The sequence below is a fragment of the Homarus americanus genome, unplaced genomic scaffold (assembly GCF_018991925.1).
Source record: "Homarus americanus isolate GMGI-L3 unplaced genomic scaffold, GMGI_Hamer_2.0 scaffold7161, whole genome shotgun sequence".
In the NCBI taxonomy this organism is placed as follows: Eukaryota; Metazoa; Arthropoda; class Malacostraca; order Decapoda; family Nephropidae; genus Homarus; species Homarus americanus.
In genome coordinates this window covers 3,241-30,756 of record NW_024727030.1, presented here as the reverse complement: position 1 = coordinate 30,756, position 27,516 = coordinate 3,241, and the positions used below count along the sequence as shown (strand labels likewise).

General features: G+C 38.4%; 1 protein-coding gene across 2 annotated transcripts; it reads right to left on the bottom strand.

Moving 5' to 3' along the window:
* Window positions 1-25,650, bottom strand: LOC121865758. Of its 2 annotated transcripts, none has more exons than XM_042365306.1 (4): window positions 25,627-25,650; window positions 2,359-2,566; window positions 1,042-1,164; window positions 1-525 (listed from the first exon to the last, which is right to left on the bottom strand). In XM_042365306.1, exons 2-4 carry the CDS (start codon window positions 2,532-2,534, stop codon window positions 405-407), a joined length of 420 nt encoding a protein of 139 aa, XP_042221240.1. In that variant the 5' UTR covers window positions 2,535-2,566; window positions 25,627-25,650; the 3' UTR covers window positions 1-404. The 2 variants fall into 2 exon arrangements, with proteins under 2 accessions (XP_042221240.1, XP_042221239.1); XM_042365305.1 differs by lacking the exon at window positions 25,627-25,650 and adding an exon at window positions 4,564-4,656.
* Between the last annotated feature and the right edge of the window lie 1,866 nt (window positions 25,651-27,516).

Sequence of the window (27,516 nt, the reverse complement as noted above, 5' to 3'; positions counted from 1 at the left end):
TTTGCTGTGCAATATTTTATTATATTCTGCCAATATTCTCTAAATGATTAATAGATAATATATAATGTCTTGATAAAGTCTTACACAAGTAGTGATGACATGTCTCTATAAAGTGCTGTATTGGTTAGGTTACATTGGGTCATGTTCGAGGTGATAAATTTAGGGTTTGCTGGGGATAGGTGGGTTAGGTCATTAAGGGACAGGTTACATTAGGCCAGGCTGACATAGGAAGGTTTGGTCAGGTTTCCGGGTCCGGGGGTTAGTGAAGCCTGGAACACTAGCATGTCACTCCTTCAGATGAACAAATCCCAAGGAATTCCTCATAGTGGTCCTGGTAGTCGTGGTGCAGGTAAGAGAGAGGCAGCTGCTTCTCACACTACTTGTTGTAGTTGGTCATTGGTTTGTTATCTTAGGCACGTGATGGAACAATTGTACCCAGTGGAGTCATTCACGCCTTTGGTTATGAATTCGAGTTTCATCGCGTTGGTGGGGAAGACGCCGTTAGGTTTAACATTCCCGCAGAGTCTGTTGAGGATAACGCCATCATATAGTAATTAACATTGGCTGGTTATAGTGACAGGCAGGAGGTTATAGTGAGGTATTATTATCAGTTTATGCTCAGACTGAGGAGACAAAGTATTCGAGGTAACAGGAGTAATAATGTGTTAGTGGTTGTAATTAAAGTAATAGTTATTGAAGCATCAGAAGTTAGTAAGAGTGTTATTACTTGATAATATTACCAACATCAAAAGTAAAGGTTTAATGATAGATAAAAATAATGCAAGTATTGTTATGACTGGATCACATATTGTCTTTATGTCCAGTAACTACTAATGTTACTGTCAATATCACACACAGAAGCAGTAGTTGTTGTAGTAGTAGTAGTAGTGTAATTTTAAGGAGAACCGGTATTGTAATACTATTTGCATTGTATAATAACAATAGCAGTAAAAGTTGTTTTTTTTAGTTTGTAGTAAAGGTAGTAAGAGTAACAGTAGTAGAGGTGGTGGTGGTGGTGGTGTTGTACCGGGTAACACATACGTGGAGGAAGTGGTGTCGTAGGATATGATGAGTCGTTCATTGTCACAGTCTTCCAGGTTAAATACTTCGCAGGCGACTCCAAGCTTGGCACTCGGTGACTGGCAGACGATATTCTGTTGACAACTGTGGGAAGGAGTGAACACCTGTAGACGTTATTGTGGAAGACGGAATAATCTTAGAGGAATACAGGTGTTGGTGGAAGTAACACCTGTGGTGGTAATAATGTTAGAGGAACACAGGTAGAACTAACAATTGTAATCGTCTTTGTATCCTCGGGAAGGTTACAGTTTAGACGCCATTTAGTTTGTCATCTTGGTATTGTGTCTTAGATAGGGTTGTCATATCTGAACATTAAAAAAAGAGGACGTTCCCGAAGACATCAGCCGCCCCCCCCCTTACCTGGCACACACTTTGGCGCTATGTAACCTTGATGCAGCCGTGACCGTTTTATGCTCTGGAAAAGTACAACAAATCGTAAGCACTAGCTGTGGCACCAAGCGACAAACCCACAACAAAGACTAAGATCAAACACTGTCACTGCAGGTTAAAGACTGGCCAACCACCGGCCACCGTCATAGTTGTCGACACACGTAAATAATATAAGGAAAGTGGCTAGATTGTGGTTGGAAATTGCTAAAATGCCTTAAAAGCAGGACAAGAAAAACAAACGCTACCGTGTAAAATAAGCCATAAGAAAAAAATGGTATACTTTCAACATTTCATTTATGGCTGTAATAGCAACTAAATATAAAATAATATAATAATGCGCGTGGCTGAAGAACAAGGAAAAGCAGTACATGGCACTACAGTTTACCCCAAAAACTGCTAGCAGCTAAGTTGACACCACCGTACAGGCGTACACGTGACTTATCAGCTGACGAGAACTGAACAAGATCTCTACTGTTTCCACCTCCCCTCTCTCACAGTCTCTCTCTCTCTCTCTCGTCATTACAGTTTCATGTTTCTTTCCGTGGAGAAAATGATGGAAGCTGAAATTCCGGACTTTTGAAGAATTTTAAAAATTCCTTCTGGATGAAGATTTCGAGACCTAAATGGAGGACATGTCCGGGAAAATACGGACGTATGGCAACCCTGGTCTTAGACATATTGGAACACCTTTAATTTAAGAGAAACATTAAACACCTTGAGGATCCTCGTTTAAAAGTTACAGTAACTTACGTTAATATGACTGCAGACGTGAACATGTATTTAACTGAAGCAACAGCACAAACATATTGACCTGAGACTACCTGTATTGTTATGGTGTACCTGTAGTGTTATGGTGTACCTGTGAAGGTGAACTGGGGATGATCTTACCTGCTCTTGTTGGTCAGGCGGGCGGGGTAACCTGGTGACTGCACCAAGACCACATCGCCGAGTTTCATGGTGTGGGGGCCACACGGAAGGATCACTGGATCTACCGGAGCAGTTTTGTTGTCTATTGCTCCCACAACCGTGACGGTCACCACCAGTAGCGTCAACATGTACTTCATCCTCAAACAACTTGTTCACTTTTCTGTAACAACTGAACAAGTTTTGTGGGTTAATAAAGTGTTTATTATCACATATAATCGTTATCTCCTACGACTTAGAATATAATATGAAATGTTTAACGTTCATGTTAGCAGTATTAATAATTGTTTATGTTTTCACCTTAGTTACACCTTGATCTGAATTAGTAAAAGTAACATACATTATTAATTCTATTTTAGCCGATCTCGTAGGATCAGTCGTAACACCTGATAAGTGTAAACATGTTAACAACAACACTCATAATAAGAAAACTTAACAAAAGGTAAACATTTCAAACAATTTCGTGGATGATAAATGACCATCATAAATAATAATAATATTAATAATAGTAATAATTATGTTACACTGTTTGATTTGCCTCATTATCTTCAGCTTTTGAGAACAATTTAAAAACTAATAGCGGATACTGTACTGTACCGTAATATATAGTACTGTACTGCACTGTGTTGTACTAAACAGTACTGCACTGCACTGCACTGTGCTGTACTAAACAGTACTGCACTGCACTGCACTATGCTGTACTATGCAATACTGTAGCCTACCTTTTAGTACTGTATTGCGCTGTGCTGTACTAAACAGTACTGCACTGCACTGCACTGCACTATGCTGTACTATGTAATACTGTACCTTTTAGTACTGTACTGCGCTGTGCTGTACTATACAGTACTGTGCTGTACTGTACCTCTTAGTACTGTACTGCACTGTGCTGTACTGTGCCTTTCAATACTGTCCTCAACTGTGCTGTACTGTACCTTTTAGTACTGTACTGCACTGTGCTGTACTGTACCTTTCAATACTGTCCTGCACTGTGCTGTACTGTACCTTTTAGTACTGTACTGCACTGTGCTGTACTGTACCTTTTAGTACGGTCCTGCACTGTGCTGTACTGTACCTTTTAGTACTGTACTGCACTGTGCTGTACTGTACCTTTTAGTACTGTACCGCGCTGTGCTGTACTGTACCTTTCAGTACTGCCCTGCACTGTGCTGTACTATACAGTACTGTGCTGTACTGTACCTTTCAGTACTGTTCTGCACTGTGCTGTACTATACAGTACTGTGCTGTACAATAAACAGTATAACTTAACTTGAGGGAAGGTTGTTGGTATATCGTGTGTATGTTTATGCATGTAACTGGCGGCGTGTATCACGCTCTGTATGTTAATTACCGACTACAGCCCATACAAGTATTTTTAACATTATTGTCAAACGTTAGAAAGTGAGAGACTACCACTACCAGGTATAACTTGTTAATGTTAACAACAAGTTATATTGGTCACGTGTTGTGATGGTCTATATTACAGTACTACCACTACCAGGTATAACTTGTTAATGTTAACAACAAGTTATATTGGTCACGTGTTGTGATGGTCTATATTACAGTACTACCACTACCAGGTATAACTTGTTAATGTTAACAACAAGTTATATTGGTCACGTGTTGTGATGGTCTATATTACAGTACTACCACTACCAGGTATAACTTGTTAATGATAACTACAAGTTATATTGGTCACGTGTTGTGATGGTCTATATTACAGTACTACCACAACCAGGTATAACTTGTTAATGTTAACAACAAGTTATATTGGTCACGTGTTGTGATGATCTATATTACAGTACTACCACTACCAGGTATAACTTGTTAATGTTAACTACAAGTTATATTGGTCACGTGTTGTGATGGTCTATATTACAGTACTACCACTACCAGGTATAACTTGTTAATGTTAACTACAAGTTATATTGGTCACGTGTTGTGATGGTCTATATTACAGTACTACCACTACCAGGTATAACTTGTTAATGGTAACTACAAGTTATATTGGTCACGTGTTGTGATGGTCTATATTACAGTACTACCACTACCAGGTATAACTTGTTAATGATAACAACAAGTTATAATGGTCACGTGTTTTGATGGTCTAACAACTCGGTTATGGCGGGGTATAAGTTTACTAATACACTTCGCTTGACACACAATACTCACCTGTGTACAGGTGTACTAGTAATAGTGTTGTGCTTCTCCTCCTCCTCGCAGGCCAATATAAACACTCCCCCCCCCTTCACCCCAACTCCCACAATGCATCACTACACCGCCGAGTTTCTCATCCATATTTTATAGAAACATTTAAGAGTGACAATATACATAAATGACAGGTAAAGAGATTTACCTGTTGATGAAGGTACTCTACACCTGAGTACACCTGAACACCTTGTTGATGAACCACTGTATTAACTCCACTATACAAATGAGTTAACATTAATGACTTGGTGCCCCTTAAGTATGACGTCACTGCCAACACTGTTACAGGTTTACAATGTGGCGCATCTGTTACCGAGACCTTCATGTTATAAATACTGTATGCATGTATGTATGTATGAATATATGTATGTATCTATGTATGTACGTATGCATATTACAGATTCAGTTTTGAAAAATAATGAATATTTTCGGCAAATGGGGATATTTATTAATTTATTTATATTTTCTGCTAATTAATTTCTATAATAAAATATTGCCTATTTTCTTTAATGCGTCGTTTACTATTACAGTGTAAGATAACCAGATTATATCGTTAGTAGGTTAGGTTAGGTTAGGTTAGTATGGTTTACTTGCCAATTCTGACCAGTTAGAAGTTAACACAAAATACACAAGATATTCCATGCCTAACCTAACCTATAAATGGAATAATACATTTTACCACATAGGAATTTCCATGAAGGTTTAGTAATGAAAATACAAATTATCCATATTTGTCAAAAAAAAATCAGTTTGTTTTCAAAGTTTAATAGGTGATTATCCCTATTTAACGAGACGTAGGTGATTATCCCTATTTAACGAGACAGTAGATATTTAAATAGGTGATTATCGCTATTTAACGAGATGTAGGTGATTATCGCTATTTAACCAGACAGAAGATATTTTAATAGGTGATTATCCCTATTTAACGAGATAGTAGATATTTAAATAGGTGGTTATCGCTATTTATCGAGACGTAGTTGATTATCCCTATTTAACGAGACGTACCGAGTAGAGACGCTGCCGTGTTGTGTGTCAGAGGAAGAGCGTCTTGGGAAGCTAAGTCAACAACACATATAGTCAGTTTATGAGGCCGCTCACACCTTAACTAACTTAGCTGCTGTTGTTAGATTAGGTGTAGAGAGGGGAGGTTGGACGCCGTTAATAGTAGTTGTTGTTGTTATTATTGTAGACATTGTGGTGGTACAATACTATTAAGATAAGTAGTACCTGTAGTAATCTAGTTATCTTATAATAGTAAACGACGCCTTAAAGAAAATAGGCAATATTTTTTTATAAACGAATTAATAGAAATTAATTAGCAGAGAATATAAATATATTAATAAAAATCACCATTTGCCCAAAATATTCATTATTTTTCAAAACTGAATCTGGACTAATAATGATAATAATAATAATAATGATAATAATGATAATGATAGTAGTAGTAGTAATAATGATAATGATAGTAGTAGTAGTAGAAGTAATAATGATAATAATAATGATAATGATAGTAGTAGTAGTAGAAGTGATAATGATAATAATAATAATAATAATAATAATGTTAGTAGTAGTAGTAGTAGTGATATTGATAATAATAATAATAATGATACTGATAGTAGTAGTAGTAGTAGTGATAATGATAATTATAATGATAATGATAGTAGTAGTAGTAATAATGATAATAATAATGATAATGATGGTAGTAGTAGTAATAATGATAATAATAATAATAATGATGATAGTAGTAGTAGTAGTAGGGATAATGATAATAATAATGATAATGATAGTAGTAGTAGTAGTAGGGATAATGATAATAATAATGATAATGATAGTAGTAGTAGTAATAATGATAATAATAATGATAATGATAGTAGTAGTAGTAGTGATAATGATAATAATAATGATAATGATGGTAGTAGTAGTAGTAGTAGTGATAATGATAATAATAATAATAATGATAATGACAGTAGTAGTAGTAATAGTAATAATGATAATTATAATAATAATGATAATGATGTTAGAAGTAGTAGTAGTAATAATGATAATAATAATGATAATGATAGTAGTAGTAGTAATAATGATAATAATAATGATAATGATAGTAGTAGTAGTAGTAGTAGTAGTAATAATGATAATGATAATGATAGTAGTAGTAGTAGTAGTAATAATAATAATAATAATAATAATAATAATAATGATAGTAGTAGTAGTAGTAGTAATAATGATCATAATAATGTTAATGATAGTAGTAGTAGTAGTAGTAATTATGATAATGATAATGATAGTAGTAGTAGTAGTAAATAATAATAATAATAATAATAATAATAATGATGATAGTAGTAGTAGTAATAATAATAATAATAATAATGATAGTAGTAGTAGTAGTAGTGATAATGATAATAATAATGATAATGATAGTAGTAGTAGTAGTAATAATAATAATAATAATAATAATAATAATAATGATAGTAGTAGTAGTAGTAATAATGATAATAATAATGATAGTAGTAGTAGTATTAGTAATAATAATAATAATAATAATAATAATAATGATGGTAGTAGTAGTAATAATAATAATGATAATGATAGTAGTAGTAGTAGTAGTAGTATTAATGATAATGATAATGATAGTAGTAGTAGTGATAATGATAATAATAATGATAATGATAGTAGTAGTAGTAGTAATAATAATAATAATAATAATAATAATAATAATAATAATAATAATAATAATGTTAGTAGTAGTAGTAGTAGTGATAATGATAATAATAGTAATAATGATAGTAGTAGTAGAAGTAGTAGTAATAATGATAATAATATGATAATGATAGTATTAGTAGTAGTAGTAATAATAATAATAATACTAATAATAATGATAATGATAGTAGTAGTAGTAGTAGTAGTAGTAATATTGATAATAATAATGATATTGATGGTAGTAGTAGTAGTAGTGATAATGATAATGATAATGATAGTAGTAGTAGTAGTAGTAGTAATAATGATAATAATAATGATAATGATAGTAATAGTAGTAGTAGTGATAATGATAATGATAATGATAGTAGTAGTAGTAGTAGTAGTAATAATGATAATTATAATGTTAATGATGGTAGTAGTAGTAGTAATAATAATAATAATGATAATGATAGTAGTAGTAGTAATAATGATAATAATAATAATAATGATAATGATAGTAGTAGTAGTAGTAGTGATAATGATAATAATAATGATAATGATAGTAGTAGTAGTAGTAGTGATAATGATAATAATAATGATAATGATAGTAGTAGTAGTAATAATGATAATAATAAAAATGATAATGATGATAGTAGTAGTAAAAATGATAATAATAATAATAATGATAATGATATTAGTAGTAGTAGTAGTGATAATGATAGTAGTAGTAGTAGTAGTAGTAGTAATAATGATAATAATAATGATAATGATAGTAGTAGTAGTAGTAGTAGTAGTGATAATGATAATAATAATGATAATGATGGTAGTAGTAGTAGTATTAATAATGATAATAATAATAATAATAATGATAGTAGTAGTAGTAGTAGTGATAATGATAATAATAATGATAATGATGGTAGTAGTAGTAGTAGTAATAATGATAATAATAATAATAATGATGGAAGTAGTAGTAATAATACTAATAATAATAATAATGATAATGATAGTAGTAGTGACCTTACAGGAGCAGGAAAAGTGGAGTGCATCAAAAAGTGGTGGGACTTGGTAACATCGCGAGGTCCACAAATAGGGTACCACCCAAACGCCAGCAAGTCCTTCCTCATCGTGAAGCCAGAACATTATGAACAGGCATTGGAGGTTTTTGGCGGAAGTGAGGTCAAAATAACTAAGGACGGCCAAAGACATCTAGGCGCAGTAATTGGCACTACGGACTTCAGGACCGAGTACGTAGCGGGAAAGGTGAATGAGTGGGTTAGTGAAATCCAAGCTCTGTCTGAGATTGCTAACACAGAGCCACATGCGGCCTTTGCAGCATTCACCCATGGAGTCAAGCATCGCTGGAACTACCTGATGCGCACCATCCCTGAGATCGGACCCCTCCTCCACCCTCTGGAAGAAGCTATCAGTGTCAAGTTCATTCCCAAATTAGTGAAACACCCTGACTTAACCCCAGCAGAAAGATCACTTCTTGCACTTCCACCAAGACTGGGAGGGATGGGACTAACAAATCCAGAGGAGATTGCTGACACAGAACATCAAAATTCACTTAAGCTCACGGCAGCCCTCACGGACCACATAATAGCCCAGAATGCAACAGGGGAAGTGGATACCAGCGAAGTAAATAAGATTCGTAGGTCCATTATGACAGATCGACAGCACTGCCAAAATGATATGTTGCAGCAACTATTGCTGCAGGTTCCAGAAAATTTGAAAAAGTAGCTATTGCGCAGGAGGTGGGCGCCTCGAACTGGTTAACTACGTTACCGATAAGGGCAAATGGTTTCAGTCTTAATAAACAAGAATTTACAGATGCCATTGCTCTAAAGTACGGTTGGCCAGTAGAAGGTTTGCGTCCCAATGCGTGTGTGGCTCTTCCTATGATGGCGATCACGCCATGGTGTGCAAGAAGGGGGGCTTCATATGCATGCGGCATGACGAGGTAAGGGATCTCACAGCAAATATGTTGAAGGAAATCTGGCGGGACGTCATGGTAGAACCGACCCTCCTTCCATTGGATGGCGAGATCTTCCAACACAGGACTTCGAACACATCTAACGAAGCCCGTGTGGACGTCAGTGCTTGAGGATTCTGGACGAGGGGACAGCGAGCTTTCTTCGACATCAGGATTTTTGATCCCATGGCCGCATGTCACCATAACCTAGCTCTCAATGCTGCACATAGGAGGAACGAGAACGACAAGAGAAGGGCATATGGGGAGAGAATTCAAAGCGTTGATCAAGGTAGCTTCACTCCTCTAGTGTTCACAACCTCTGGTGGGATGGGCCCAAGTGCAAGATGTTTCTACGCCAGACTCGCGGAGTTGATCTCCGAACAGAAGCAGCAGCCCAGAAGTTATGTTACAGCCTGGATGAGATGTCGACTGTCCTTCTCTCGCCTTCGGTCGGCTTTGCTCTGCCTCAGGGGAACGAGAGCTTCTGCCCCTACTCGGACAACTGCTGCAGATATTGACTATGAGGCTACAGTCACTGAATGCAGCATAGATCTGCAGCTCAACTAATTTAACACAGATAGGATAGCTTCTTATGTATTAGGATATTTAATATTAAGGTAAAGAAATGGTGGCGAAGGTGTGGCTATTGGGGGAGGAGGCTGGAGGCCACTTAAAAAAAAAAAAAAAAAAAAAAGTAGTAGTAGTAGTAATAATGATAATAATAATAATAATGATAGTAGTAGTAGTAGTAGTAGTGATAATGATAATAAAAATGATAATGATAATAATAATGATAATGATAGTAGTAGTAGTAATAATAATAATAATAATAATAATAATAATAATAATAATGATAGTAGTAGTAGTAGTAATAATGATAATGGTAGTAGTAGTAGTAATAATGATAATGATGGTAGTAGTAGTAGTAGTTATAATGATAATAATAATAATGATGATAATGATAGTAGTAGTAGTAGTAGTGATAATGATAATAATAATGATAATGATGGTAGTAGTAGTGATAATGATAATGATAATGATGGTAGTAGTAGTAGTAGTAATAATGATAATGATAATGATAATGATGGTAGTAGTAGTAGTAGTAATAATGATAATAATAATAATGATAATGATAGTAGTAGTAGTAATAATAATAATAATGATAATGATAGTAGTAGTAGTAATAATGATAATAATAATAATGATAATGATAGTAGTAGTAGTAGTAGTGATAATGATAAAAATAATGATAATGATGGTAGTAGTAGTAATAATGATAATGATGATGATAATAATGATAATAATAGTAACTGCAGTACAACACATACATTAAAAGTAAGAGAACTGAGGCCTGGATATGATAATCCTTGACACAAATATTTGTGTTCGGTTTACCCAAACAATTCGGCTTTAGAATTCAAGGTTAGGTTAGAACAGAGGGGACTGCTTATGATAGAGTAATGATTGGCACCTGTGACAAGCAGTTATCACCTCTCTGATCGCTGTTGTGGAAGATAGAACAATGGAGCTACGAATTGGCAAGAACAGGTGTGAATAATAATATGTGAGTGAACAATGTGTGCGTGTTGGAATATTGATAAAATTTTGCATCTGAATTTGGAAATGAAACACTTGTGTCGAGGTTACATCTGTGATCCTTGTGTTTATGATAATGTGTTTGTCTGTACCGTTGGAAATGTTAAGAGTCTTAGTACAGTTTCGACGCCATTTAATCTGTTTTCTCTGTATTACGTCTTAAGGAATAAATAGAGAATAAAGAGTGAAAGAGAAATAATAAAAATACCAATAAGTTACAGTAATAAAATAACATTAATTAATAAGAGAAAAAACTGAAGAGCTTACATTTTTTTCACATTTGTAATTTATTAAAAACAATACATCATTACTGACAACAACTAAAAATACGAACAAATATGAAAATTAGAAAAAAATACGATTAATAAAAATAATTTTTTTTTGAACTTGATATACAATTTGAGGAATATATTGTAGTGGACGTCTCCCCTACAAACTGCGTATCGCATTCCAATGTGCCGCCTTCCCTAGCAATCAAGCGAGAGCTGTCCCCAGATGTTACCTTATCTTAGCAACGGAACTAGTCACCGGCTACTTCTCGGGTTTTCCCACCATGACTCATAGCGGCTGCTGCGGGGTATATAAGCTCTGTCTCTCCATTGAGATTCAGTCTGACCAATCTTCTTGAACAAGCAACACCTCCTCCTCTGCCGCTGCCTGGCGACCCTCGCCTCTCCTCCGCCTGCCTGGCGGTCCTCGCTCCCGCCAGCGAGCATGTCCTTCTCTGAGCTTCCTCACCAACCAACTCTCATTCTGCCCATTTTCCTGAACAAGCAACATCTCCTCCAGCAAGCTCCACGCTGTTAACATTTCATTCAACCAGGAAGCCAGCAACAGGCAACACCTTCTCTAACGAAGCTCCTGCACATCTACCTCCTTCAACAAGCTACTCACCGCACGTCTCTACCAAGCTGCTCCTCACCACACAGCACCTCCAGCACCAGACTGTCTATCATATAACTTATATATTATACAAGAAAACCACATTAGAGTTTCCTTCCATCCTGAGTGCTAGACAACTTTAATATCTCGATACCCCTACAATATACTTATATAAAATGAAGTTATTGTTTAATTTTACAATATACAAACTGGTCTTTTTCTTATTGTTGGCGTCACACCGAATCGTTCGGATAATCATCAATTATTTTAAAAGGCAACTCACTTTTTTTTAGGCAAATACGGATAACTTTTTCCATTTTCTTGCAATAACCTAATAGTGATTTATTCGTATTTGATTATAATAAGTTCTGTTTCAGTTAAGACGTCGTTTACTAACACACACACACACTACACATTACAGTAATCAATAAGACATCTCTGATAATGAGACATTCCTAGCCACTGATGCGAGACATTCAATCGATACGAGACTGGGAATCATAACCTGACGAGACATTTAAGGCTACGAGATAAATCATACAGGAACCGAGACCCAAGACACTGCTACGAGACATTTAATCGGTGATGAGACAAAACAACGAGATATTTCACATTAAGAACGAGACGAGAAATAGAGACTTTATTTCTCAATGTTATTCTTCTATTATCTTATTTTTGTTGTTATATTTCTCTAATTTATTTTATTAGTTAATTGATTTATTAATTTGTATTATTTTTAATGCTTTACTTAATACATTGTATTTGTTTATTTTATTTTGTAAGGTTTTATAATTATATTATTATTATCATTATTATTATTATTATTATCATTATTATTATTATTATTATTATTATTATTATTATTATTATTCTTATTATTATTATTATCATTATTATTATTATTATTATTATTATTATTATTATTATTATTATTATTATTATTATTATTATTATTATTATTATTATTATTATTATTATTATTATTATTATTATTATTATTATTTATTACTGTACATATAATATTAATACGGTAAAAGGACGTGGAAAAGCATCTTAGAATTTACCTAACAAGGGACTATATAGTAAACGGAAGCCTCAGTGTTTAAGTTAATTTACAAATACTTTTACTGAACTGTGTGTGATTTTAGCAGAGAAGAAACACTGAATACAGTATACAGTATACTGTAGTGAAGTATAACAGTGTGTACGAGTGTATCGGTATGTGTGTTTGTGCGTGTATGTATGTGTGTACGTGTATATAAATGATGCTGGTGTATGTATGTATGTATGCGTGTGTGCGTATGTGTGTGTGTGTGTGTCTGTGTGTGTGTATGTCAGGCAAGTAATTATATTGTTGCATATCATTATAAACTTAACACCTCTTGCCTACATTACATGAATATAATTACTGCCGCTGATGCAAAGGATGTTAATGGTCATTAAATATTTGGTAAATAAACCGATTAACCTTTGAGTGAAAATTAATAGATATTTTTAGTTGGAACGAATAGTAAAGATTTTAAGTGTTTGTGTAGTTTGAGAATATTATTATGGGGAGACTTAAATATATGTTGATGCTGTTATGTAATGTATGTGTGTGTGTGTGTGTGTGTGTGTGTGTGTGTCTGTGTCTGTGTCTATGTGTGTGTGTGTGTGTATGTAATAATAATAATAATAAACGGTTTATTAATAGAGTTGCAGCCGGTGGCTGAAAATATACAGACTTACATTAGATTTAGACATAATGATATAATATGTATTGAAGACATTTACAGGGCTGTGCAGTACATATATCAGGAGTTATTTATTATTTTAACAATAGATGGGATGGTGCTGTTCTTATATCTATCGGTACGGGGTCTTATGGGCTGAATTTTGTTGTAGTGGTGGACTGCGCGAGTTGGGTGGGGGGCTGCAGGAGGTGGTGATGGCGAGGGTGATGCAGTAGTCCACGGCCAAACCTTTCCAGTGCTTGGTGGTGGAGGTCACTGATTGATGGCATTTCCAGGGTGGAGAGAGCGTTGGTGTAGCCGGAGTATTCTGCACCGAGCATGATTCTGCAGGCCCTTTTCTGTACCTTTTCTAGCTGACGTTGTTGGGTGGAGTTGAGAGAAGACGACCAGGCTGGTGACGCATACTTTAGGTTGGGAAGAATAAAGGCGTTGTAGATGGTCCTCAGCTCTGGCGTGGGTTTCCCAAGTGACCTAAGTCTTCGTAGCATGTAGATACGGTACGAGGCTGCCTTGACTGTGTTATTTACATGGGCCTTCCAGTCAAGTTTGTTGTCTATAGTTACACCCAGGAGTTTGGCAGACTGCACCAGCTGGAGAGGATGGGCACCCACTGTGACTGCTGGGGCTTGCACTGGAGTGGTGGCGGTATTGATGTGCATGACTACGGTTTTGGTGTGGTTGATGGTGACATTGTTCTCCGTAGTCCATGCCTGTAGCCTGTCCAGGGTGCCTTGGAGCGGTGAGTAGTCTGGTGCGGTGTTGTCCACTGAAACCCCGACAGTGCAGTCATCCACGTACTTCCACCTGTGAGGAATGTCCGATAGAACGTCGTTGATCAGGATGAGGAAGCACAGTGGTCCCATCTTGGTCCCCTGGGGAACACAGCAGGTGAGGTGTTGGAATGTAGAGACCAAGCTCTGATACCTCACTGCTTGGCGACGTCCATTCAAGAAATCAGTGAGCCATGAGACCAGGTTGGTGGGCAGCCCTAGTGCAATAGCCTTGTTGATAACAGTGCAGTGATCAACAAGGTCAAAGACCTTCCTGAAGTCCACAAGGGCAACAGCTAGTGATGTCTTACGTTTCTGCAAGGAAATAAAAACTGAGAGGAATACAGAAACAATTTGGATAGAATTAAGCGACAGTTGGGAAAAATTAATCACAGGAGTAATATATAGACCCCCCAATCTTGATAGCGTCTGGGATGAAATGCGCAGGGCTTCCATACACAACAAAGTCTGTATAGTAGGCGACTTTTACCTTGGCCAAATAGATTGGACTGACCTTACGGGTAACTCAGAATCACAGGATTTTCTCAAGACGATCCGGGACTGTTTCCTAAGTCAACATATAACCGAACCCACACGGGGTAATAATATACTGGACTTAGTTCTGTCGAACAGAGAAAACCTAATTAGCAGTGTCGAGGTAGGGAACGAACTTGCAAACAGAGATCACAAAGAAATTCGATTCCAGTTAGATTTTCAGGGCAGACGTAAGGAAAATTCTACTAAAGTACCAGATTTCAGAAGGGCAAACTTTGACAGTTTAAAGAGGCAGCTGACAGAGGGGGTGTCGCGCTTGGCTGAGAACCTGACAGATGACACCGACCTGATAACGCGATCTGAGATTGCCGAGTTCCACGACAATTTAAATAGTGAGTTACTTAATGCACAAAGGCAGAACATACCATACAAAAAACTTGGACCATTATTATTTATTATATACATAAACGACATAGATATCGGCATTGACAGCAACATAAGTAAATTTGCTGATGACACTAAAATAGGACGTGTTATCAAATCTGACGAGGACTAGGCAAAACTACAGGAAGATCTAAACACATTTTTCGAATGGTCTGAAAAATGGCAGATGAAATTCAACGTAGACAATTGTAAAGTACTCAGTATAGGAGATGTAAACAGGGAAACCAGATACCAGATGAACAACGATGCCATAGAGAAATCCGACTGCGAGAGAGATTTAGGAGTAATGATAAGTAGGAACCTTAAGCCAAGTAAACAATGTGTTTTTGCTCGTAACAAGGCTAATAAAGTACTTGGGTTCATACAAAGGAGTGTTAGTTACAAGACTAGCGAGGTCATCCTAAAACTGTATCTTGTTCTTGTGAGACCACACCTGGATTAACCAGTTCAGTTCTGGTCACCGTATTACAGAATGGATATAGAATCCTTGGAAAGAATTCAGAGGAGAATGACAAGACTAATCCCGGGCATTAGGAACCTTGAGTATAGAGACAGGTTAAAGCGTCTTAATTTGCACTCCCTTGAGAGACGTAGAGCGAGGGGCGACCTGATAGAGGTGTATAAGTGGAAGGCAGGGCTAAACAAAGGGGACATTACAAAGGTACTCAAACTATCCAACCAGGAGCGAACTCGTAACAATGGTTTTAAATTAGACAAATTTAGATTTAGGCGTGAAATAGGTAAACACTGGTTTGGAAACAGAGTAGTGGATGAATGGAACAAGTTACCAAATATCATCATTAACTCGAATACCCTGAATTGTTTCAAACATAGGTTGGATGCTCATATGAGCAATAGGGGTTGGGTGTAAACGGGACTGCCCAGTATGGGCCAATAGGCCCGCTGCAGTTTCCTCCATTCTTATGTTCTTATGTTCTTATACTGTAGTGAAGTATAACAGTGTGTACGAGTGTATCGGTATGTGTGTTTGTGCGTGTATGTATGTATGTACGTGTATATATATATGATGCTGGTGTATGTATGTATGCGTGTGTGCGTGTGTGTGTGTGTGTATGTGTAGTGTTTGTACGTGTATAGTGTGTGTATTTATGTTTGTGTGTGTATATATATATATATATGTGTGTAGTGTTTGTACGTGTATAGTGTGTGTATTTATGTTTGTGTGTGTGTATATATATATATATATGTGTGTAGTGTTTGTACGTGTATAGTGTGTGTATTTATGTTTGTGTGTATATATGTATGTGTAGTGTTAATAATAATAATAAATAATAATTAACGGTTTATTGAAAAAATTTTGCAGCCCGAAGGCTGAAAATTTACATTGGACATAAATGACTTATTACCAGGGCCCGGATAGTTATGCACTAAAAAACCATGAAATATGCATGCAAATATGCACTAAAACAGGGGAAATATGCATTTATATGCACTAAAAATGTCACTTATAAAGCCAAGAATGCAGGTTATACGGAAACAAAATAGTTAATATAAACTAATGTTAATGTTTATTAAGCAATATACGTAATGTATTTAACATATATATGTGCTTCACAATATTTACAAAACAGTACACTTCCGTCAGTAGTAAATGCATCAAATTCCTTTACATATGATCTCAGCACTTCATTTTGGTTTCTTTGTACTTTCGGCATTTTCACGAGCAGCAGAAGAGAGTTGCTCCACACAGCAGCACTGCTCCTGACTGACTAACTCACTAGTCCAATGAGTCATGACCAGGTGTGGAAACGACAGATTAAAGCGACGTGACCTCACCTCACTTCACCTAACCACACCTCACCTCACCTCCCAGTACCACGTGTGCTCATTCAGTGGCAACAAAGAGATACTGCCAGATGAATATTTTACCAAAATATGCATTTATATGCAGTTATCTAGGTAATATGCACTTATCATAGAAATCACGCAAAATATGCATTTGCATATGAAATATGCAAATGCATAACTATCCGGGCCTTACTTATTACATACATTGGTGGTTTAACAAAAGCCTTCATTAGAGAAAGGTAAAGCAACATACAGTGAATATACAGATTAATGTAGGTGTTGAGCAGCAAACTCGTAGTGTAGTAACTCCCTCCCAGATGGTGTTAGGAGGAACTCACGTGGTGTAGTAGTTCCCTCAGATGGTGTACGTGTACAGTGTGTGTATTTATGTTTGTGTGTGTATATATGTATGTATGTGTGTGTCTGTGTGTAGTGTATAGAAACTTGGTAAATAACATAACCAATAGAAACTCAGTAAATCCAACCAATCACAATTCGACATACAACTACAAATAAACTACTAATGCCCTCTGATGCTCCCCCGCCTCTTCACTATGTGCAACACGCGGTAGAACTGACGAACAAATTTGCACATTGCAGAAAAAAATATTGCAAGGCCCCTCGTGTGTTGCTAATGGGCTGGAGGAGTTTGATTGAAATCGTGTTTGTGCCAATTTGAAACCCCCATTGGATAGCTAATTTGGTTTTTCCTTATTTTTTTTTGCGGTGGAGGGGAAAACTGGGTCTTGTGTGTGTGTGTGTGTGTGTGTGTGTGTGTGTGTGTGTGTGTGTAATTCATTTTGGTGTTGTGTGTGTGGTGTTGGTAATACTGGGATTTGGTTGGCTGCGGAGTTGGTATTACTGGTATATGGTTGTGAGATAATTGGTTTCCATTTATAGCTGACGCAGACCTAACATAACCTAACGTAACCTAACCTATGAAGGAGGAAGGGAATGAGGGTTTAGGAGGGAAGAAAGTAATGAGGGAGGAAATGAGGGCTTGTGAGGGAAGAAAGTAGCGAGGAAGATACTGAAGGCTAAGGAGGGGAGGAAGGAAATGGGGGCTTAGGGGGGAAGAAAGTAATGAGGGAGGAAATGGGGGCTTATGAGGGAAGAACATAAGAACATGAGAAAATAAGGAGTCTGCAATAGGCCGGTTGGCCTGTGCACGGCAGCTCCTGTGGCTGGGGAGTTTTGTCTGTCTGTGGATGAATGGATGTCCTGGTGGGTGAATGGATGTCTTGGTGGGTGAATGGATGTCTTGGTGGGTGAATGGATGTCTTGGTGGATGAATGGATGTCTTGGTGGGTGAATGGATGTCTTGGTGGATGAATGGATGTCTTGGTGGGTGAATGGATGTCTTGGTGGGTGAATGGATGTCTTGGTGGATGAATGGATGTCTTGGTGGATGAATGGATGTCTTGGTGGATGAATGGATGTCTTGGTGGATGAATGGATGTCTTGGTGGATGAATGGATGCCTTGGTGGGTGAATGGATGTCTTGGTGGGTGAATGGATGTCTTGGTGGATGAATGGATGTCTTGGTGGATGAATGGATGTCTTGGTGGGTGAATGGATGTCTTGGTGGATGAATGGATGTCTTGGTGGATGAATGGATGTCTTGGTGGATGAATGGATGTCTTGGTGGATGAATGGATGTCTTGGTGGAATGATGTCTTGGTGGATGAATGGATGTCTTGGTGGATGAATGGATGTCTTGGTGGATGAATGGATGTCTTGGTGGATGAATGGATGTCTTGGTGGATGAATTGATGTCTTGTTGGATGAATGGATGTTTTGGTGGATGAATGGATGTCTTGGTGGATGAATGGATGTCTTGGTGGATGAATGGATGTTTTGGTGGATGAATGGATGTCTTGGTGGATGAATGGATGTCTTGGTGGGTGAATAGGTGTCTTGGTGGGTGAATGGATGTCTTGGTGGATGAATGTATGTCTTGGTGGGTGAATGGATGTCTTGGTGGATGAATGGATGCCCTGGTGGATGAATGGATGTCTTGGTGGATGAATGGATGTCTTGGTGGGTGAATGGATCCCTAGGTGAATTAATGGATGTCTTGGTGGGTGAATGGATGTCTTTGTGGATGCCTAGGTGGATGAATGGATGTCTTGGTGGGTGAATGTCTGTGGGTGTCTATCTGTCTGTCTAGTGTGAAGAATGATCCGTGGGTTTAGGTCAAGGTCACATCAGCCCTTAAGGGAGAGAATCATTCATGAATCCCGCGTCTATTCCCCTAATTAAAATGCTACAAAGGCCCGCTATCCCTTGATTACATGATCCACAACTCATATCCCTTATTTATGCGTTAATTCCTCCTGTTATTAAACGGTATATGCCCCCCCCCTCCCCTTCCCTCCCCACAACAGTCTGTTATTCTGTTTATTGGTTAGTTCATCAAGTGACCACAGGAGGGGGAGGGCAGCACTAGTCTGTGGGTCTGAGGAAAAAAAATGGCCAGAGGGGAGGGGGAAATTTAGCGTCCAAGAAGTTATGGATGGAAATTAAATAAGCGATGCTTCTATGTCATTTAAATAGATGGAAATTGACTTAGAGATATTTACCCCAACGTTACATATTGACGGAATATATTTAACATATTTGGAGATACAGTTGGAATTTAGCTATATAAAATTGTCTTAATTGTCGTATATAAAGGGATTTAATTTTGGGATTTTAAGCGATTTTAGGGAGGATTTTAGCGATTTTTGGCTAGTGTGCGTGTGTTGTTTTTAGTGAGTTGTGCCAAGTTGGGATTTAATTTAGGAATTTTAAGCGAGTTTTAGGGAGGGTTTTTAACGATTTTTAGCGATTGTGTGTGTGTGTGTGGGTTTGGCTTTTAGTGAGTTGTGCCTAGTTGGGATTTAATTTAGGGATTTTAAGCGAGTTTTAGGGAGGGTTTTTAACGATTTTTAGCGAGTGTGTGTGTGTGTCAGATTTATCCCAGCGTCACAATATCCCTAGACTATCCATGTTTATCCCAGCATCACGTCATGTAAACACCGCCAGTTTTATGGTGAGGACGCTGCCCCCTGCTGCCGTCCGTCTCCCACTCTGACGCCTCTCTTACATAATTTAGATTCTCGTAAATACTGCCTCCTGTGTTACCGGATTTTGTTGACCCAGCTCTAACCTCGTCTGACCTGACATGACCTGAATCTAACCTAACCTCACCTGACATAACATGATGTAACCTGACCTCACCTGACATAACATGATGTAACCTGACCTCACCTGGCATAACATGATGTAACCTGACCTCACTTGACATAACATGATGGTACCTAACCTTACCTGACATAACATGATGTAACCTGACCTCACTTGACATAACATGATGTAACCTGACCTCACCTGACATAACATGATGTAACCTGACCTCACCTGACATGACATGATGTAACCTGACCTCACCTGAAAGTCATGATGTAACCTGACCTCACCTGACATAACATGATGTAACCTGACCTTACCTGACATAACCTGGTCTAATAATACTTAAACTGACACTAACCTAACTTAACCTAACCAACACAGGGGAGGTTAGGTTAGGTCAGGGTTAGGTTAGGTTAGTGTTTATTGCTGCATATTGTTGCAGTTTAATGGGTGTGTTGCAGTGCATGTTCCAGCCCTATCAATCAGTATTATATAATTATGGGCTAAAGACATATATTCATTATATACATTCTATCACCCAGACTATTGAGCATACAGCTACATAAGCATTTGTTCTGTCACACCTCCTAGGGTAAACAGCACATAAACATTTGTAGTTTCACACAGATTCAGGTTACAACCCATAAATATATGTCCCCAGGCCTCTGTGAGAGTAGGCCTGTGGAGTTGTGTTCTGACCTCAGTCAGTTGTGTTCTGACCTCAGTTGTGTTCTGACCTCACTAGGGGAAAGGTCACGGCAGGGTTTGCTCCCGAGGGGTAATTATCAGATATGGCCAGTGCTATGTGCGGTCTTGGGTATGTGAGTTTGTTGACCAAACTGGAGTGGTCCATGGAAGAATTGGCGAGGGCCAAGGAAGAAATTGAGAGGACCACGTTGGAGAACCTGAAATTAAAGGAAGAGCTGGCGAAATTAAAAGGGGAGCCAGTGTCTGACGAAAACTCAAGCGAGTGGAAGGTGGTGAGTAGTGGGAAGACGAAGCTGGTGGTGAAGAAGTACACCAAGGATAAGACAAACACTACAACAACAGCTAAGTGTACCAACCCGTTCAGTCCCTTGATAGACGAATTGGACGTTAGAACAGTCAGGGACAGGGAAGACAAGGAAGGTATAAAAACTTTAATTGTTGGTGACTCACAGGTAAGGTACATGGACAGGGCCTTTTGTGGTAAAAACAAAAATAGGATGAGGGTGTGTTTGCCAGGAGCTGGGGTGGGAGATATAATTGACAGGATGGACAATATCTTGTCTGGTAATGGGAACAAACCCATTATCTGCCTCAGTGCAGGAGGCAATGATATTGGCCGGTGTAGGAGCGAGGAGCTTCTTGATAAGTTCAAGGCAGCTATAGATCGTATTAGGACTAAGGGAGGGATCCCTATCATATGCCCTGTCCTGCCTAGAAGGAGAGTTGGCAGTGAATGGTTGTCAAGGGCAGTTGGTGTCAACGACCGTCTTGGCAGATATTGCAAGTCAATATCAGTCCCATTCATTGACAACTGGGACAACTTCTATGGCAGAAGGGACCTTTATGCTAGGGATGGAGTAACAACCCTGGCTGGTGCTCTAGAGGGGGCAGTTCAAAAGATATCGAAGTCTTTAAACTGCTAGGAGAACATATGAGCACGGGGGTGGAGGAGACTGCAGTGGGAGCGGGTAAACAAAGTGAAAGATTACAGGGAAATAGTGTTAGGAATGATGACAAAACTAAATTAGACAGGGAGTTTAAAACTAAACGCGGTAAAGGGTGGACTCAGAACACGACTAACTTAAATGTATACTACGCGAACAGTAGTAGTATGAGAAACAAAATGGATGATATTAGGGCCTTGGTATGTACTGAAAAAATCGATATAATAGCATTCACTGAAACATGGATCAACCTAGACACACGTGAGTTACCAGTCGAATACCAAATTGCGGGTTATAAACTGTTCCAAACCGATAGGCAGACCAGGAATGGAGGCGGAGTAGCAATCTTTGTTAGGGATAATCTGAAGTGTGAAATTAATAAGGAAATAAAAAGTGAGCGGAATACAGAAACAATTTGGATAGAATTAATCGACGGTAGGGAAAAATTAATCACATGAGTAATATATAGACCTCCCAATCTTGATAGAGTCAATGAGCGACTTATCTGGGATGAAATGCGCAGGGCTTCCATACACAACAAAGTCTGTATAGTAGGCGACTTTAACCTTGGCCAAATAGATTGGACTGACCTTACAGGTAAATCAGAATCAGAGGTTTTTCTCGAGACGATCCAGGACTGTTTTCTAAGTCAACATATAACCGAACCCACACGGGGTAATAATATACTCGATTTAGTTCTGTCAAACAGAGAAAACCTCATTAACCGTGTCGAGGTAGGGAACGAATTTGCAAACAGCGATCACAAAGAAATTAGGTTCCAGTTAGATTTTCAGGGCAGACGTAAGGAAAATTCCACTAAAGTACCAGATTTCAGAAGGGCGAACTTTGACAGTTTAAAGAGGCAGCTGAGAGAGGGGGTGTCACGCTTGGCTGTGAACCTGACAGATGACACGGACCTGATAACGAGATCTGAGATTGCCGAGTTCCACGACAATTTAAATAGTGAGTTACTTAATGGACAAAGGCAGAACATACCATGCAAAAAACTCAGATTAGACAACAATGACCCTAAATGGATAAATAATTATTTAAAGAACATCATTGGCCAAAGGAAGGCTATAGGTTGAAGGATAAATCGTGGCGAAATTCACCTCCGGGACTATTATAGGGTATTGGTGAGTAGGGTTAAAACCGAGATAAGGAAAGCAAAGAGGAATAATGAGGTAAGGATAGCAAGGGAGGCAAAGACAAACCCCAAAGGATTCTACCAAATGTATCAAACTAAAACACGAGAAAAGATTGGACCAATACGGTCAGACACCGGCGAGCTCACTGATAACGACAGAGAAATGAGCAATAATTTGAATAAATATTTTTCAACAGTTTTCACCACCGAAAATTGAAACATGATACCCGAGGCACCGACTCTATTCAGAGATAGTGAAGAAAACAAATTAAGCGAGATAGTAGTGACTAGTAACGATGTTAGTAAGCAAATAGACAAACTAAAGCCTAATAAGTCACCTGGTCCCGATGAGATATTTGCCAGAGTATTAAAGGAATGTAAGGAAGAGCTTAGTATGCCCTTAGCAAAGTTGTTTAACATGTCCTTAAAAACAGGTGTAGTACCAGAATCCTGGAGGAAAGCGAATGTAATACTGATTTTCAAGAAGGGGGATAGATCACTATCCTCTAACTACCGCCCAATCAGTCTAACATCAATAGTAGGCAAATTACTGGAAGCAATCATTTCAAACTCTTTCGAAATCACCTGGAGAAGCACGGATTGATCAATGATTCCCAGCATGGCTTCACAAGCGGACGTTCTTGTCTAACTAATCTATTAACATTCTTTTCATCAGTTTTCGAATCGGTGGACGAGGGGCACAATTATGATGTGGTATATCTCGACTTAAGCAAAGCCTTCGACAGAGTCCCCCACGAAAGACTAATTAGAAAGGTAGAAGCTCATGGCATCAAAGGTAACATCCTTAAATGGATTAGGGCGTGGTTACAGGACAGGAAACAGGGAGTGAGCATTAACCGCACTAAGTCCCATTGGAGCAACGTCACAAGTGGAGTTCCCCAAGGCTTAGTACTTGGACCATTATTATTCATTATATACATAAACGACATAGATATCTGCATAGACAGCAACATAAGTAAATTTGCTGATGACGCTAAAATAGGACGTGTTATTAAATCTGACGAGGACTCAGGAAAACTACAGGAAGATCTAAATAAATTTTTCGAATGGTCTGAAAAATGGCAGATGAAATTCAACGTGGACAAATGTAAAGTACTCAGTATAGGAGATGTAAACAGGGAAACCAGATACCAGATGAACAACGATGCCATAGAGAAATCCGACTGCGAGAGAGATTTAGGAGTAATGATAAGTAGGAACCTTAAGCCAAGTAAACAATGTGTTTTTGCTCGTAACTAGGCTAATAAAGTAATTGGGTTCATACAAAGGAGTGTTAGTTACAAGACTAGCGAGGTCATCCTAAAACTGTATCTTGCTCTTGTGAGACCACACCTGGATTACGCAGTTCAGTTCTGGTCACGGTATTACAGAATGCATATAGAATCCTTGGAAAGAATTCAGAGGAGAATGACAAGACTAATCCCGGGCATTAGGAACCTTGAGTATAGAGACAGGTTAAAGCATCTTACTTTGCACTCCCTTGAGAGACGTAGAGCGAGGGGCGACCTGATAGAGGTGTATAAGTGGAAGGCAGGGCTAAACAAAGGGGACATTACAAAGGTACTCAAACTATCCAACCAGGAGCGAACTCGTAACAATGGTTTTAAATTAGACAAATTTAGATTTAGGTGGGAAATAGGTAAACTCTGGTTTGGAAACAGAGTAGTGGATGAATGGAACAAGTTACCAAATATCATCATTAACTCGAATATGCTGAATAGCTTCAAACATAGGTTGGATGCTTTTATGAGCAATAGGGGTTGGGTGTAAACGGGACTGCCCAGTATGCGCCAATAGGCCCGCTGCAGTTTCCTCCAGTCTTATATTCTTATGTTCTTATGAGTGTAGCCTCTTATCTCTGTGTTGACGTATAGATTACATACCCCCTTATAAGCAGACAGAGTGAGGTTCGCCTAGTTCACAGCTTCACACAGTTCACCAGTTCACAGCCAGACACCGTACCAAAGAGAAGTATGTGAGCTAATTACAAGCTAATAGCTAATCCTCAGTAGTCTGTCAACAAACAATTCTGTAACTACCAGAGCATGCAATATAACTAGAAAATCACCACGTGTGTTTACATTAAACAAAGGAACCACAAATGAAGATAACAGAACCTGTGTACACTTGTGTATACTTACAAGCTAAGATAATTACAAGTGTAACCCAGGGCGGCTGGGACGACTCAACGACTCAAAACTACGACTGTATCAAAGGTGACACGCCGTGAGACTACCTATTATCTCACCCAGCTTCATCAAAGGTACCAGCGACTACTCTACACTCATTCAGACAAGTGTTAACAAGTGAGATCGTTTGATATCAAACCCCGGCCCAAACAATAGTGGCAGCGGTTACGAATCAGAAACAATGGTGGTAGCCGTTAGGAATCACAAAAATTGTGGTAGCGGTTACGAATCTAAAAACAACTTATCAGTGCTTCAAGTTCCAGTGATTTCTAGTGAATTAGAGAGAAAACTTATAAGTACCAAAAAAAATACTTATAAAGTAACACAACAAATAAGTGACGACTACAAGTAAGAACTAACAAGTTACTTTAACTGTGTACCAATACAAGTGGTTACACAAACACTTAACCTATAGAAAACCCTCAAGACAGAGCAGATGTGTGTGGTTTACAAGAGCCATTACTTACCTTGACAGGAAGGCGATAAGCAGAGACCCAGTGGTACTGTAGTGGATTTCTCCCCTACAAATGCTGTTTGTCGCGGAGTAGCCGACCCCACGAATTCCTCAGTGTATGCCTCGTGGTCTAGGTCAACCAGCGCCGCCTTACATGACGGAGGTCAACTACTAAGCCACGACTACCTCCGCTATTTAAGACCTGACCTCGTGGTGACCACTCTCTTCTTTCTACCTACACCAACCAGCCAGCAACACCTCCTCCTCCTCCGCCTGCCTGGCGGTCCTCGCTCCCGCCGGCGAGCATGACGACCCACAAGCTGTCCTCCTCTGAGCATCCTCACCAACCAGCTCTCTCTACATCACGCTTGTAACCACGCTGTCACTTCCCAGCTCCAAGCTGCATTGTACATCCAATACAACATGTATACATGTGTTCATTGTGAGTTTCCTTTCTCCATCCCATCCTGAGTGTGAACCAAATACCACGTACCCCACAGTACCTTCTCAGGATATCACATAACGACCTAACCCTCATCGACCTGTCGACTCATCACCCTCATCGACCTGTCGACTCATCACCCTCATCGACCTATCGACCTAACCCTCATCGACCTATCGACCTAACCCTCATCGACCTGGACCAGAACAGATGTTGTGGGTAGAAAACCTCCAACAGTGACGTCATCGAGAGCGGCGCCATCTGGACGACTACGTCATACACCCAGCCCAGCTGACCAGATGTAAACAAGAGGATTTCTCCGAGATACTACAACCAACTCTACGGTATTAGGTATTTCACAAACAATCATTAGTTATACTGTATATACACATATTATACATAATACACGGTAGACATCGTGATAGATTATAAATTATCAAGTGCCTTGTAACAATTAATGGAAAATTACTTAAACAATTAATTATCACTAAAATTACATTTCACATTACCTTATTGTGAATGGATTGGCAAAGTTATTAAACCTTTAAATCTAAGAAACATTTATGAATCATTCATATATTGTTAATGATCAACTTAATGAAGACTTAGATGGTGATTCAAGTGACACTGTACCTCATGACACTGTTGACACTGACACCTGTGAACTCGAAGGTGCGCATGAATTACAAGTCATTGAACCTGAACTAACAGTAAACACTTCAATAGAAGTTAGTAAAGCAATCATAGATAAAACAAATAACGAATTATTATTTACACAACTTAGGTCAGGACGTTCTTACGACACTACACCTCTGTATAGTGAACCTGCCTCTGACAATGTATTGACATCTTCTCATCAATGCACGAGTAATTTACCAGCATTGCCATTAACTAGTAAACAACCCATAACCACTAACATGACTAACCCAGTGACGCAAGCAACTAATGTGTGGAAAATATTACCACAACATGACCGGATCCGAGACTTCACAGGGGAAGTCCGTGGCGGGACAAGCTTATGACGACGCGAAAACACACTTCTCCGCTTCTGATTGGTGGGAAAAAAACCGTACCATGAAGGAGGAAAACGTGTATCGTCTTATTGAGTATATCCAATTTATATTTCTTATTAAAAAATTAGAGTTTAAGCAAGCTAAAAGGGAAAACTGACCCCAGTCAGCGAAACTCACAGATTATGCAGAAAAGATAATACAATGAACCCCATACACACCTCGTGATAGTACCATTGCACCGGTGGCAATCGCACCAATTAAGGTTCAAGAAGAAACAGGTACCAAGCCTAAACAAAAAACTGTTTGTACAATTTGCAAGAAACAGAATCATAAGACTGAAGAATGTTTCTATGCACCACAAGACGGTAATACCTATCAGTTTAACAATGCCAAGAAAGGCAACTTCAAAAATCAAAATCAAAAGTTAAATCCAAGTGCAGTAAGCAAG

What these genes read in the sequence shown, in the direction of transcription:
- LOC121865758 (XM_042365306.1), bottom strand. Translation starts at nt 2,534, where the DNA reads ATGAAGTACATGTTGACGCTACTGGTGGTGACCGTCACGGTTGTGGGA. An exon ending in CGCCTGACCAACAAGAGCAG is followed by an intron (nt 1,165 to 2,358) that starts GTAAGATCATCC and finishes TCCTTCCCACAG; the next exon opens with TTGTCAACAGAATATCGTCT. An exon ending in TACGACACCACTTCCTCCAC is followed by an intron (nt 526 to 1,041) that starts GTATGTGTTACC and finishes TATCCTCAACAG; the next exon opens with ACTCTGCGGGAATGTTAAAC.